This window comes from Corvus hawaiiensis, chromosome 4, assembly GCF_020740725.1.
Source record: "Corvus hawaiiensis isolate bCorHaw1 chromosome 4, bCorHaw1.pri.cur, whole genome shotgun sequence".
Lineage (NCBI taxonomy): Eukaryota > Metazoa > Chordata > Aves > Passeriformes > Corvidae > Corvus > Corvus hawaiiensis.
This window is the reverse complement of record NC_063216.1, coordinates 70,980,623-70,994,978: the sequence shown is the minus strand read 5'-3', so window position 1 is coordinate 70,994,978 and position 14,356 is coordinate 70,980,623. Positions and strand designations below refer to the sequence as shown.

Sequence of the window (14,356 nt, the reverse complement as noted above, 5' to 3'; positions counted from 1 at the left end):
CACATTTAAAAATACAAATGAGAAACACAGTCTGTGACTCAGCATAATTAAGAATCTCTTGGATTTACTGCACTAAGGCACAGGTTAAACCAAGCAGGAAACCTGAACTGCTTTTGCAAGCAGGATTGCAAAATTTTCTTGTGCCTTTTGTGAATAGACCTGAAGGGAAGCAGTGGGCTCTGGTTGACTGCTCAGGGTGAGATGAGTCTGGTTAAAATTTTCAGGGCCCAGATTAAGAAAGATGAGCAGCTATATAGTGGGCCAGGGAGATGAATGTCCTACAGTAGAAGTAGAAATTGGATTATCATAATGATAAAGCATATGGGTTACTCATCTAATGATGTAAAAGGCATTTGGAAAGGAAGGGGAGGTTAAAAATTTCCCAACAGCCTTTAACTTGCTAGCAGTATCACCATTTATGTTGTGCAGGCTACTTGCTGTCTAAGAAAAGATAAGAGAAACTCACTGAACTTTGTTGTACATGTTTCTCAACTAAGACAATTTCCAGAGTGGCAGCCTTTAAGTTCCCTGAAAACACATTTATCCAGGGTGGAGTGATATGGGCAGCACCCCAGGCACCTTCCTATGCCTTACCTCCCCAACATTCAGCAGGTCAGCCTCTAAAAGAAGAAAATACTGCTGTTATCTCCTTCCTTCTCTTAAGATAAGCACTGTAGCACTGGAGAAGGGATTTGCACTCAATTGAATGTTCTCAAAGTCTGCAAAACTTGTTTTACATATAGGAGTTTGGGGAACAGCCAGCAAGTGTTGAAAGGCATGAATGGCATTCGCCTTGTTCACTTTAGGTCACAGCTGAAGCTCAGAACATTTTAAATTTAAGACCTTACACTAACTGTGTGGCAGGGACAGGAGAGGGACAGGTACTAGGGACGTGTATAGAAGTTGTTTTAGGTTGTTTTCTCGTCACGTACCAGGTGAAGAGTACTACGGGAAAAGTCAGGTCCCAGTAGACAGCCTGGAGTTTTCTGATACCAAGTGGCACTGAGTAGTTGATAACTCTGCCATGGCTTCCTTGGGCTCCAGACAGAATTAATGCCACATCCCAGAACATTCATATCTTAGTCTGGCCTTGTCTCAGGGCTCCAGATTTCTGCTAGAGCTGTACATGGTGATATAAGTAATGTGAGTGTAAAGGGCATTGAAGAACACTTGTTTCTCCTGTTCCTGATATCCCTCCCTTCACTGAAGTCATGGAGTTGTGCCTTACATTGCAACACACTTGAGCTGGCCTTAATACCACTTCTGTCTGCTCAAATGTGGCCCTCATGCTGTAAGTTCAGGTGGACTTTTGATTTGTAAGACCAGTACTGCTAGTGAGTAAGGGCACTGCTCAAAGCTCTCTTTTTAGTTCCAGTCCTACTGGTAAAGAGTTGAATTGGGGCAGGGATGTACAACGTGTCCTCCCCACTTTGATCCAAATGCTGTCTGCTTTAGATCCTGATGCCTCCAGGGTATAACAAGTGTTTAGAGAAACATTAAAGAGAAATCTGTAAACTAAGGCATGTAACGGATTTAGAGAGAAGTGAAGCATAAATACAAAAACCCTCTGCTTGGCATCTGGTAATAATTTTTTAAATTCTGAAAGTCTATAATTCCTTGTACATGCATAGCCTGGATAACTAATTAAATGTAGGATTTAATTAAGGAAAAATAAAAACTGAGCTCAAAATCCCATATATTGATGCTGGCAGCACAGCACACCACAGTTCCGTGGTAATTACAGGTGTATGGCTCCTGCATATTGCAAATACCTCAGATGGCAGAAGGGATTTCTATTGCATTCAAATTTCATGAAGTGCACTTGAGAAAGCAGAGATCCAGGACTTAAATGATTTAGCTCACTATTAGTTCTACAACCTGATTTAGGCAGATTAAATTTTTATCTGAACAAGCACTAAATTCTAAAGGTGAGATTCTTTGCTGTGCCAGCTCACCATGCAGGCTGAAAAAGGTCTGAAGTAATTTTAAAATGTCTTTGAGCTTGGGTAGGTCTAGTGTGATACTTTAGCTAATTTTTAGAAGCTGACAGTCACTCCCCTGCCTCCTCTCCCTCTCTGGCTTCCTTCCCCATCACCCACTCCACCAGCAAGCATGCAGTCTACTGATACATTTATGCAAACCACAGCGGTGCCTTTATTTCCCTAGACATTTTGATTTTGCCTCATACATTCCTGGGAAATTATAAAGAAAAATGAAAATTATGGTGATGATGACGATGATGACGATGGTGATGACTGTATTTCTATCTTGCAGATCGTTTTTACTTATCTTCCTGAAAGCACAGGGTTAAGGGCTGGAATCTAAATTAATGAAATTAGAGATTGCAAAAGATACTTCCGTACATTCAGTACATTTATTAATCACTAAAAATTGTTCTGTAATTTATCTCAGTCTGATACTCTATTATTCACAGAATTCCGAGTAAAATAATTTCTAAGAAAAAATTAAAAAAAAATCAGGCTTCTGTCAGTATTTGTGAAATGAGTTTATCTCCAGCATCTCCTTCTCTTTCAGAACTTCTCCCCATTCTTTCCTTCTATTCAAGAAAATAGCAAGTGAAGGCACTGGTAATTGGTAACTTCCCCAGTCTTCACAGTCACAACAGTTAAATTCCATAAAACAAACGTTTCTTTTTCTTTAATGATTCTGAAAACTGGAGAAATAACCCTGTCTTACAGAACTAGGATTTTTTTAGCTTTACAATTATCTTAAGGAACTGATAAATAAATAGAACCTGCCTACTACCTGTCCTGTTCCTGCTAGATAGGGCTGTTGGACCTGACAGAAGCAGGGCTGTCTTGTTTGTTTTTTTAAAGGCTAATGCATATCCTATAGTGTTTATGTATATTTGTGTAGGAGGATGTCTCTTCTGAGTAATCTACATACACAGACCTGCAAACCTGGTGACAGCATTTATCAGCACTGACACTACACATTGCAAAGAGAGCTCCCAGGGCAGAATAAGGCCCAGTTGCTACATCAGAATCTCTGTTTTTCTTTAATAGGATGCAAGTATTGTTAGCATTGCTCCCTAAAATCCCAATGCACTCCTCACGGAATTTCCAGATTCCCCTGGAACAACAGTGTAAAAACCACTGGTTCTTCACTGAATATCAGTGGAGGTTAAAGCTGTGGTCTTGGTCCACCAAGAGCATTGGCTCAGGAGTCCATATGGATAACACAACTCAGAAAATAATCACTGTCTACTGCCAGGTTAGAAATGAAATGAGTAACATCAATGGACAAGGCCTTTAGATGGTGTAAATATGCATAGTTTCAGTAAATTGATTTGTGCCAAGTTAAAATTTTATCTTTTGGGTTCACATGGAACTGTAGAATAACATTATTTCAGTAGTAAAAGTAAAGAGTAACAGAACTCTTTGGCTTTGCTTGTTTCTAACATAAATAATTTATACTGTACACATACCTACCATGAAAGATTTGCTGCACTGCATATTTCTTCTGTTAATCTGTTGTATTGGCCTTGGCAATACTGTGTAGAATTACTCTTCATGCTTAGAGAAACTAAATTTGAGGTTGTTGGACATACTAATCTAGCAAGATACAGCCTTCCAATAGACTCTTTTATTTCCCAAGTAAACAATTTTATTTATCAGGACATTCAAAGAAAAAATGCGATATAAAAGCACAATTCTTCTGGGAATGCACCACATAATCATGGTTTTAATTTTTTTTTTTCTGTAAATGCATATAAAACCCCCAAACCTTATTTTCTTTCAAAAGCACAGACATTAGTTCCAGGTCAAAAACAGGGCTCCCATGTTCTGACCACAGTTCTGCCACCAGTTCATTTTCTAGGCATGGGCATTCATGAATGTGTCTGTTTCCCTGTTGAACAAAACAAGCTCAGTAACTGTCTGCTACAAAGGTGAAATAAAAGAAAGTATTTCCTCTGTGCTTTGAGATTCCCAAGTGAAAAAAATGACATGAGAGTGAGGGATAAAAGAAGTACTATTCACACAAATGGGAAATTGTTCTAAATTAAAAAAGGAAAATTTCCTTCTTTTCTGGAGCGAGAGAGAGAGAGAACCCAAAGAGAGACTAAAGGTCCCTTTGACTGAATGTTACCTAGTTGGTTCAAAAGATCTTGTTTTAGTATTTATAACATCAGTGTAGTTATATATAAAATGGAAACATAATTGTGCCTCTTCTCCAGATAACTGTACACCTGTCACCCAGTAGGTTTATAAATACTGATTTATAAACGAGTACTTCTCACAACAATGGTAAATTGTTAGCAATCAAGATTTAACTCCTTAAGTTTTTAATGAATGCCAATTTAGCATAAACCCAACAACATGTAAGCTAACATGTTCTCTCAAATACTTCCCCTTTTTCCCCTCCAGACGTTTCCGCAGACAAGATGTTCGGCACGGAAATGCAGCGCAGCAGTGCTTTGGCCAGCAGTTCACAGGTAATCTACTCACACACCTACAAATTGCTTGTAAATGCCTGGAACAGCCACCACAGAGTTTGCCAACAGCATGAGCCAGACCATGATCTCACTCGCCTCTTTTCACTGGCATGTTCCTGTAGTATTATAAGGGCTGTGGGGACGAGCCCCTGACATCCAGGTCTAAGAGTGACTGTCTCAGTGGCAGGTCAGGAGCATCCCAAAATGTTCATGTGGTCCTGCAGTACTGACATTCAGACCAAAATCGTGGATAATGCATCTCAATGGGTTCCAACAGAAAGAAAAGCAGAAAGATGGGGCAGGAATAAGAAACAACGGAGCTGCATCCTGAAATGTGCATTAAATAACCAGGACACTTTGACAGAATTGAAGCACAGGAAGGGCCAGTGACATGCCAGAACAAAAATGTGTATTTATGATCATTATCAAGTTTTCTCTTAAAAAAAAAAAGATAGAGTACTGTGTCTAATGCTGTTGTTCAAGCCTTAGAAAGTGAGGATTTCAAACATGGGTATTGGGAATAGCAAAACAGAAAGAAAACAGTTGCCTGGAAATCCTCAGTATTTTGCAGGATAACACACAATACATTTGTAGGAGAAAAAAATGAAACAAAAAAGGTTCTTCAAGAAAGATAGCCAGAGAAACACTATTTTAAATATCATATATATATCATATATATATATATATATATATATATATTTACAAGAGAAAGCTTCATTAAAATTGAAGTCCTTTGGAGGATATAGTACATTTTGGTGAAGTATATTCCAATATTAAGTGCTAATTCTTCCACAAGTTTGAAATACAAGAGAGAAATCACAATATATAAAATAGTGTATTTTTTAAGGTATAAAGCTATGTGGTCTCAAGAACCTTTCTCACTATTATGGAATAAGATGATTTCATTAATGAGGCAATTGCTTTTATCCAGTGTAACAACTAGTTTATCCTCCTCTAGGTGTTTTTTTTTGGATTGAAAACCAGAATTAAATTTTGATTAAATTCATTCACTTTGTTTTTATTAGCACCCTTGGGCCCAAACTATACATTCAGTTTACACATGTATAGCATGGATGTATATAATATTGGTTAAAGTATTTATAATTTTATTCTGCAAAAGGTTATGTGCTGTCATTATCCCTAAAAGAATTGAATTATTTATTGTATTTAAACATGTTTTGAATCCTCCTGTTTCACTGAGTGAAAATGAAATTAACTATTCATAAGAACCAGGCACAAGAAATTACCAGTGTGAAAGGCTGAGATCTGTTTTTCTGTGTATAATCTTAGGTGAGTCACAGCACAATTTGTTCAAATACTGTAAAAGTCTGGGATGATGGGAAAATTCATTTAGCAGGCCAGACCTCCATTAGACATTACTTTTCAGTCACTATATGGTTGGATCTGAATTAAGCTTCACTCTTAAAAGTAAATGAAGTATGGAGTGTAACAAGTACTTGCAGTAACACATTTTTGAAACATTTATTTCCCTTCCAGGTGAAGTCTTGGAGAAGACTGAGGAGAGACTTGTTTATGGAATAGAGTACAACAGCACCCTTCTGGAGTGCACCCCTCGGACCTTACAAGCAAAAGTAATCTGGTTTGTCCAGCGAGCACATGAAACTAAGAAGGAAGAGGTAAATGTTCTTATAGACTAACTTTTTCCAATAAAAGAGCCTGTTGTTAGGAACATTACATCTTCACTGAATTCCTGTCATCAGTTGCTGAAATGTATATGTGTGTCAGCGAAAATCACTATGTTCATCTGGTCTCTTGAGTTAATAGACCTGAGAATTTCACCTGGTGTTTGCATTCAGCATCTTGAATGCAGATGTTAGAAATGTAGTGAAGCTTATTTAAGAAAATCCATCACTTCTCTTGGTATGCTTTTTCAGGGGTGAAATGTGTACATATTATTTCTAGTGTTAGTCCAGCTTAACATCTATTCATTCTTTCAGCCTTGTCCATTACATTATAGAATCTTTTGCAAATGAATATTGGTGGATTCTCTGCCTTTTTTACATGTATTTTGCCATTATGAAAGTCCTTCATAGGTGATATTATATTTATTCCTCAATACCTCTCTGATACACATCAATGTAGATACCACTACAGTGTAGATATGTCACTACAGGGGCTGGTACAAAAGTTACCATCTTTCTTATAACCCCACTTTAAGTATCGAAAGGTCACAATAAGGTCTGCCTGGAACCTCCTGTCCTGTAGGCTGAGCACTCCCAGCTCTCTCTTTCTTCACAGGAGAGGTGCCCCATTCCTCTCTTCATTTTTGTGACCCTCCTTCAGCCTCAGCCTAACAGGTCCATTTCTGCCTTGCACTGAGGATCCCAGAGCCAGATGCAGCACCCCAGGTGGGGTCTTACCAGAGCAGAGTAGAAGGGGACAAATCCTTCCCTTGACCTGTTGGCCACACTTCTTGTTATACAGCGCAACATACACTTGGCTTTCTTCAAGTGGGTGTGGCCAGCTCTCATCCAGTTTCTCGTCTCTCAGTACCCCCAAGTGCTTCTCTTCAGGGCTGCTTTCGATCCCTTCATCACCCAGTACTTCTGCTTAAATTCATCACCTTTTTGGTAAATGAAAAGCTGAGGATACCATTTTTGTGGCCACTCCTGCTGCTGGATTAGACAGCTCAGTGCTCCCTGCTTGCCAGCATCTGTGAATGTCTTGTAGTCAGTAACGCAGCCTTTGGGAGCTGTAGGAGGAACTCAAACACCAGACACAGAACTGAGGCCTTAAGATCATAACGATCCTGCAGTTAGATATACAAATACCTATTAATGTGTCCTCAAAAGCATACCAGTCTACAAGAGAATTCACAGGAATCCTTACCACAGGTCAGCTGGCAAATGCCCTATTGTTTTCCATCCAGTAGATTATTTGCATGTTTCTCACTTATTTTCCTCTGCAATTAAAACAGGAAACTGTCTGCTCCACTATATGTTCTTCCATGCTTCCCAGATTCTTTAGAAGGTTCTCCATTTACAGCTCAATCTTTTCTTTACTTCAAGTAAATATTTTTGTCATTAAAAAATCCCTGTGAATTAAAAATTTGTGGATCTCTAATCTTCCTCTCAAAATTTAATACTATGGTCATGAAAGTACAGTTCAGAAATAATAGCACTGGTTTAATATAATAGCAAAGGCCTGTGCTCTATAACAGCATTTTTTTTTTTTTCAGGTGAAGACCGATGATAGAATAATAAAAATGGACCTTGGCCTTTTATTCCTGAAGCTGCATCGGCTGGATGCAGGGACTTATTTTTGTCAGACAGTGGAACACAGCATTGTTCACACTGTCAGGAAAATCAACCTGGAAATAGTTGAGGAGGAACGTGTAGATGAAATGTTCAATAAAGACTATGAGGAGGAGATCCCTCACAAAATGCCATGCCCAATGCAGAGCAGTATACCTCAGGCTTCAAAGCCATGGTATAAGGAATTTCTTCAACTGATAGGTTACAGCAACTTCCAGAGGGTGGAAGAATACTGTGAAAAAGTGTGGTGTACAGATAAGAAGAGAAAAAAGCTGAAAATGTCTCCATCCAAGTGGAAATATGCCAACCCACAGGAGAAGAAAGCAAGGATCAGGCCAGAGCATTACCGGTTGCCCAGGAACATAGCTGACTCTTGATGGACAAAACCCATCCACTGTTTCTGAGCAAAATTTTATTTGGACTTACAAGGGAGAAATCAGTCTTTGTTTGAGTAAATTTCACAGGTTTATATATGTAAAATAGTGGGACTGAAAACAAAAATGCTATGGTAAGTTATATTGTACACTCATGATGACTGTTCAGAAGCATTTTAAACAAAATCTTCCCAACTATCTGGTTCTAAGTAAGTCAATGCAATCAGAGCTTTGCATTAGGGAGGATGTGACAATCTTCAGACTTTGAGTGCTTGAATCAGTTTCCTGTGTGGATCGTGCTTGCACTGTATCTTGTTGCACATGATGGCATATTTAACAAATTCAAATAGCTAAAGCATTCACAAGTGGATGAAAAGTATAACACATCTTTTCTTTGTTTCACAAATTTCTCATGCTTCTGAAAGCAGCACGTCTTAAGAACTTATTCCTTTTGATTGTGACCTTTCTGAGTTTATCACTGAGATCAATGAGTTGTGTTAATACAGTGTACTGCTATTTCTAAAGATAATGAAGGGAAATCCTATTTACTTCCCACCCTCTTTTCAGTATCAGTCATTTATGAAGAGCAGTGTGCTCCCACAGTTAAATAATATTGCCTAGTAACTTCATGTAAGTCACATGCATGCTGAGAACACAGACAGAATGAGATTCATCAATTTACCTACACAAGAAGCTGAAATAATGGTTTAGATAGAAAACGAGTCCATCTTGCGTCTGTACGTTGCCTTCATGGTGACACGAATTAAGGGATCGCCCTCTTGTGGCAAAAGAAAGGGAAACTCGATATTTAAATTACTTTTCTGAAGAAATGTAAGCAAAGAAGTATTACCGAGATCCATAGCTGGTTTGCTTTCAGCACACACTTTTAGTCTCCATGTGCTAAACCCACATATTTAGTAGGCAATGTTGGAAGTAATTTATACTGGAAAGGCAGTATTTAAAATAATTGATGTTTTATGATGTTAATGTGCTTTTGCGGTAAAATGCAGTCATAAAAAGTTAGGATGTAGATTAAAAACAAAAACAGCATTATGCAGCTGTGTTTCTATAGTTTCAGGATCTGGTCCACATAAATCTTTTTCTGATGTGAGATCTCTGTTTGAAAGGGCTGCTTTGCTCCTCTTGTGACTGATACCAGGAAAAGAGATCAAAAGAACTAAGTCGCTTACAATCTAGGTCTTTCAAGACTTACTTAAAAAAAAAAAAAAGTGTGTATATATATACATATATATATATATATATATATATATCTTTAAGAAAAGCTTGCTTTAAGAAACCAGATGCAGAAAATGCAGCAAAACAAGCATTTCAATACCTGAGAAATTTAATATTACAATATAAATTGGATTTTTGATTTTTTAAAATTGAATATTAAAAAAATTAAAGATAGGGAAGTTAAACACAAATTAAACATAAACACAACTTAAATGTAAACACAGGTTAGTTACAAATGAGTTAATTCCTAAAATAAGAACATTATGCCACTAGGGGAAATAGCCAAACTGATCCAGATTTTTGTGTCATGAAGAAAATATACAAGGGATTCATCAGCTACAAAGAGTTTCATGTTGAGCTTCAACTTCTAATCAGGGAAGAGTGGGAATTAACAGTCTGGGTAACAGAGATTTGTGGTTTGCTGTGTTACCAAATGCAGCAATCAGTGCTAAACCAGTGTTTCCCAAACAGGCTGTGACAGGAACTCACAGCAGCTGGCAGGACCAGTGAGCTTTGCTGTGCTCCTCTCGGAGCAGAGACTGTTCTGTCCAAACTGGTGTTTGGAAGGAGCACATGGCACCCTGTCAGCAACCACAGTGTGAGGAAAACAGGGTTTCACCTGATGTGGGTATAGCAGCAGATGAATCTCCATCAGCCTGATGGAGGGAATCAGTGTATCTGAGGGTTTGCACTTCGTTTAGCTACAATACCTCTCTAAGAGATGAGCCTGGACCACATTCTTGCATGAATTCATGCAGTTTCTAGCTTTGATCTGAGAGAGGAGACTGGATAAATTCATGTTTCTATAACAGTTTAATGGAACTTAGTTACATTTAGGATCTCCTATTTGTTTACAGCTGTATGGAAAGCGCCAGCACTGGAGGTTGTGGCAGAGAGCACACACAGAACAAGCATCCCTGATCTATACTTAATCCCCTATACAAACTTCACTGACATCGTTGGTGGAAAGCTTTTAAAACACTACTAAAATACTTTTCTGATGAATTATGGAATCCCCTTCTTTTAAAGAGCAATGGGAGTTATTTTTTACTTTTTGATTCATTTGCAAGTATGTAGTGCTAAATGTATCATTAATGAACTATTAGAAAGGAATTATAGCATCTCAGTCTCATGGAACTTTGTGTCTCATTCTCTGAGATTTCAAGTGGAAATCATGTGATATGGAAATCAGGATTCTTGATCTAATATGAGAGTGTGTATTTTTAGCTACCCATCCTTTTAGTGTTTACACGTGGAGATTTGCATTATCTTTTTATTTGACTTTTAAAATTTAACATTTTTCTTACACCTTGCTCCTTTCATGGCTGCAATGCCTGTGAGAATTCAGAACTAAAAGGTCTTGTTCAAAGAGTGCTCTGACATCTACGGAAGAAGAGAAAGAGTGACAATGTATTTTGGAAGGATATGCACAAATGTGCATTTAACACAATGTTATTTAAAATGCTTCTTTGTATATTTGGGGGGCATTGTCTGCTTCTTTTCATTATGAGTTTGATGTATTTCGTATGTGCATGAAGTGGTCAAATTATAAATATAATTAAGAACCATATTTGGCTGAAATAATCTATATTATTTCTTATAATTTATTTTCCCCAGACAGTATGATTATCTGCAGCTCACTAGTCACACATTGTTAACTACAGATGTCCTTCACCATGAATTTCATGAGCAGAGACCACAGATAAGGACAGAAAGATGTTTGTATAGAGTTGCCAAATGGGAAATGTGGCACAGGGTAACGAGTAGATTTAGTCTATCTGGTGGATGAATGTATTTTCAGAGTGGAACACGGTCACTTAAGCCCAGAACATTCTAACTGATGGAAATCCACTGAGAAACCACAATTTGGATAAAACTTTGGACTCCACCCTGTTTCGTGATGAAGGAAAAGCCAGACCACTTGGACTAAACACTTCCTTTGCTTTGCTCTTGCTCTTTTGTTGTCGGTGAGATTACTGTCACCTTGTGCAAACTACTGTGCTCTCAGATTCTTTTGGGACATCAGGGCAGGAGAGTGTTAACCTGCTGTGAAATTCCTGGCTTTTATACCTCAGAATAAGCTTTTAGGCTATACACCTCTTTTCTGTAGCATAAAACCGATCACTTTCTGTAGGCAAGCGAGAAAAATAATTGCCCTGAACGGGAATTATTCAGGTACCTGAATAGCACAGGTAATAGACATATTTGAAGAACTGCTTGAATCAACATAATTTACATAGTTATATAGTTTCCCTTGTTCTTTTATTTTCTATTAAATTTTGAGGGTATGCTGGTTTTGGCTGGTGTAGAGTTAATTCTCTTCACGGTGGCTACTGTGGGGAAATGTTTTGTATTTTTGCTGAACATAGGGTCGATAAAACAGGGAGTTTTTTGTTTTTTTTTTTAATTGCTGAGCAGGGCTTACACAGAACAAAGGCCTTTCTTTGCTTTTCATACTGCCACATGGGTGAGGGAGCTGGGGATGCATGGGAGGTTGGAAGGAGATACAGCTGGGATAGGTGACCCAAATAAATATTCCAGACATCATGGTCAGTATCTAAACTGAGGGAAGAAGGAGGTTGGGGGGGATATTTGGACTGATGGTGCTTGTCTTCCCAAGTCACTGTTACGTCTGACAAGGCCCTGCTCTCCTGGAGGCGGCTGAAAATCTGCCTGCCCATGGGAAGTAGTGAATTAATTCCTTGCTTTACTTTGCTTGTGTGCTGTGGTGGCCAGTGAGACAGGGGTACAAAGAACAAAGAGAGTTCTTGGGTAAGACAGTCCCTAGTACCAGAGAATTCTCCGAGGTTAGGGTGAGAAGAGAAGCCTCTCCCAGAATGCTTTGTTCAGTTATGGTAATGTACCCCAGTTCTGTGTTCCTGGCTGGCTGTTGACCGCCCAGCCCCCTTGCTACCTTACGTGTTTCATATCCCAGAAAGTTCCCCACTCCAGTTTCCCCCATTGGCCTTTGCCCCTTGCCACTCCCCCAGACCTTCCCCATTGGCTCCCATCCCCTAGTCCCGCCTTTGTACCGCCCTCATGCCCTCAGATCATTGGTCCCTGGCACTCACCCACTCCCATATTTAAACCTGGGCTCTCCATTGTTCTCTGTCTTTGCTTCTGGAATCCTTCAGGGTGTGGAAGCAATAAACTGCTCCCATGGAACTCTATGCAAAGATTCTCCCTGCCTCTTTGCTGTCTACCCATATTCCTGAAGCTATCCGTGTGTTTGTGCGTGCATGCGGGTGTGAGCGTAGGTAGCTGATCCTGCTGAGCGGCTTCGCTAGCGAGATGCTCTTGGAAGATTGCAGCACCTTGCACTCTGGAACAGAAGCCACAGAGAGCACGGGTATGAACTCTCAAAATATCTGTAGTCAATTTGAGTTTCAGCATTTCCAACATACATACAGATAGCTCATAATGACTTTTTCTCACTCTGAAGAATCACATTTGCCAAGTCCCCTCAACTTGGACTTCTAGCATGTCCATGAAGGCACATAATAACATCAATAATCATCATCATCATCATAAACCACAACCGCTGTAATTCGCTGTCTTCTCCCTTTACCAATAATAAGAGATGAAATTTGCAGACCATTGGGCATGATTAATGCACCATGAGCATCTTCTCCATTTTAATTTGCTAGGTGTATTGAAAAGTGCTATTAATCAGAACTTGAAGAATGCATTGTGGACTGTGTCATAATCAAGGTAATGGAAATATTCCAACTGTGGCCTTAACTCAAGCATACAGATCATTAGTATTTAATTTACTATATTTTCTTCTCCTTAAACATTTACTTGATACAATACTACTTTTCAATCATTAAAAAAATTAACATTTGATAGTGCTTTTTATGTTTGAAATTGGCTTCACAGCAGCCACCAGAGGGATGAAAATAAATTTTTGCATCCTTTAATCTCTTTTTTACATTAGCAGAAAAGGCCTGTGGCCAAAGCTCCCCATGTCACAGTGCAGTGTCGTGCTGCAGCAATGCAGAGCAGTGCCAGGTGAGCAGGCAAGTCAAATCGTCAGGGGGACCCCAGCTGGTGCTCCAAAAGCAGAGAGTAAGGGAATATTTGTACTAATCAATATTACTTTCAGGCAGGCAGCTTTGGTTTCTGGTACTATAGTCTGGTAATACAATCTCCTCAGTCATTCCTGTTATAGAGTGAAAGATTCTAGAAGAGGGTCAGAGTGAAAAATCACAGGTTAGTTAGGTTATAAATCCTTTTTACAGAGATGTCCATCTATGTTCTTGTCACACTGAGTCCAGAGTACAGTCCATATTAGTATTTAAAGCACAAGAGCTAGAGTTGTTCAGGGTTCTTTGATTTTTTTTTTTTTTTTTTTTTGGTGGGGAGGAGAAGGGGAAGGCATTAGATTTTGATTGTATGTTTGGGGTTTTGTGGTTTTTTTCTTTTTTTTTCCATTCTAATCATTGGTGAAAAGAAACATACATTTTTAGACTGCAATCTATCCTTTTAAGATGTGTTCATTAGCATGAGAGGATTCATCAGATTAACTCCACCACGATGCTTTCAGGTAATCAGAAAAAATATTTCAAGCTGATTTTTGTCACAAAATAAATACTCCAAAATATCAGAGCTGTCAATATATATGAAAATATGGTAACTACTTCTCAGCAATTTTGCCTTAGAGAACTAGTAAACAAAGTCACTGGGGAGGGTGACGTTGACAGCATTCAACAAGAAAATGTATACTGGGGAATGGTTTTGTTCAGAGGGATTTTTTTTTTTCTTAATGGACTCTCACCTCTCATAGGTCATGTTTCATCAGAGATTAATTTTAAGAAACCATTTTTTTATTTGGATTTGCTTATAATCCGGGGAATTAAGTTTTAACACACTTTTATACCACATTTCTGTGAAAAAAAGAAGATATTCATAAACCTGAAATATAACTTTCAAATAGTACCTGCCTTTCTACCTTTCTGCCTTTTAATCATCTTGGAAAAGACTAGAGATGGGATTTTTTTAATCATCTGAAAACT

At 38.6% G+C, this 14,356-nt stretch overlaps 1 protein-coding gene across 1 annotated transcript in view; it reads left to right on the top strand.

Moving 5' to 3' along the window:
• SEMA3E (semaphorin 3E) overlaps positions 1–10,911 on the top strand; it is a 132,937-nt gene extending 122,026 nt beyond the window's left edge. Inside the window, exons 15-17 of the mRNA XM_048301900.1 lie at positions 4,389–4,456; positions 5,954–6,093; positions 7,656–10,911. Of these exons, the coding sequence (XP_048157857.1) occupies positions 4,389–4,456; positions 5,954–6,093; positions 7,656–8,108 (661 nt within the window). The 3' untranslated portion in view covers positions 8,109–10,911. The remainder of the gene's footprint in view (positions 1–4,388; positions 4,457–5,953; positions 6,094–7,655) is intronic.
• Positions 10,912–14,356: the final 3,445 nt, after the last annotated feature.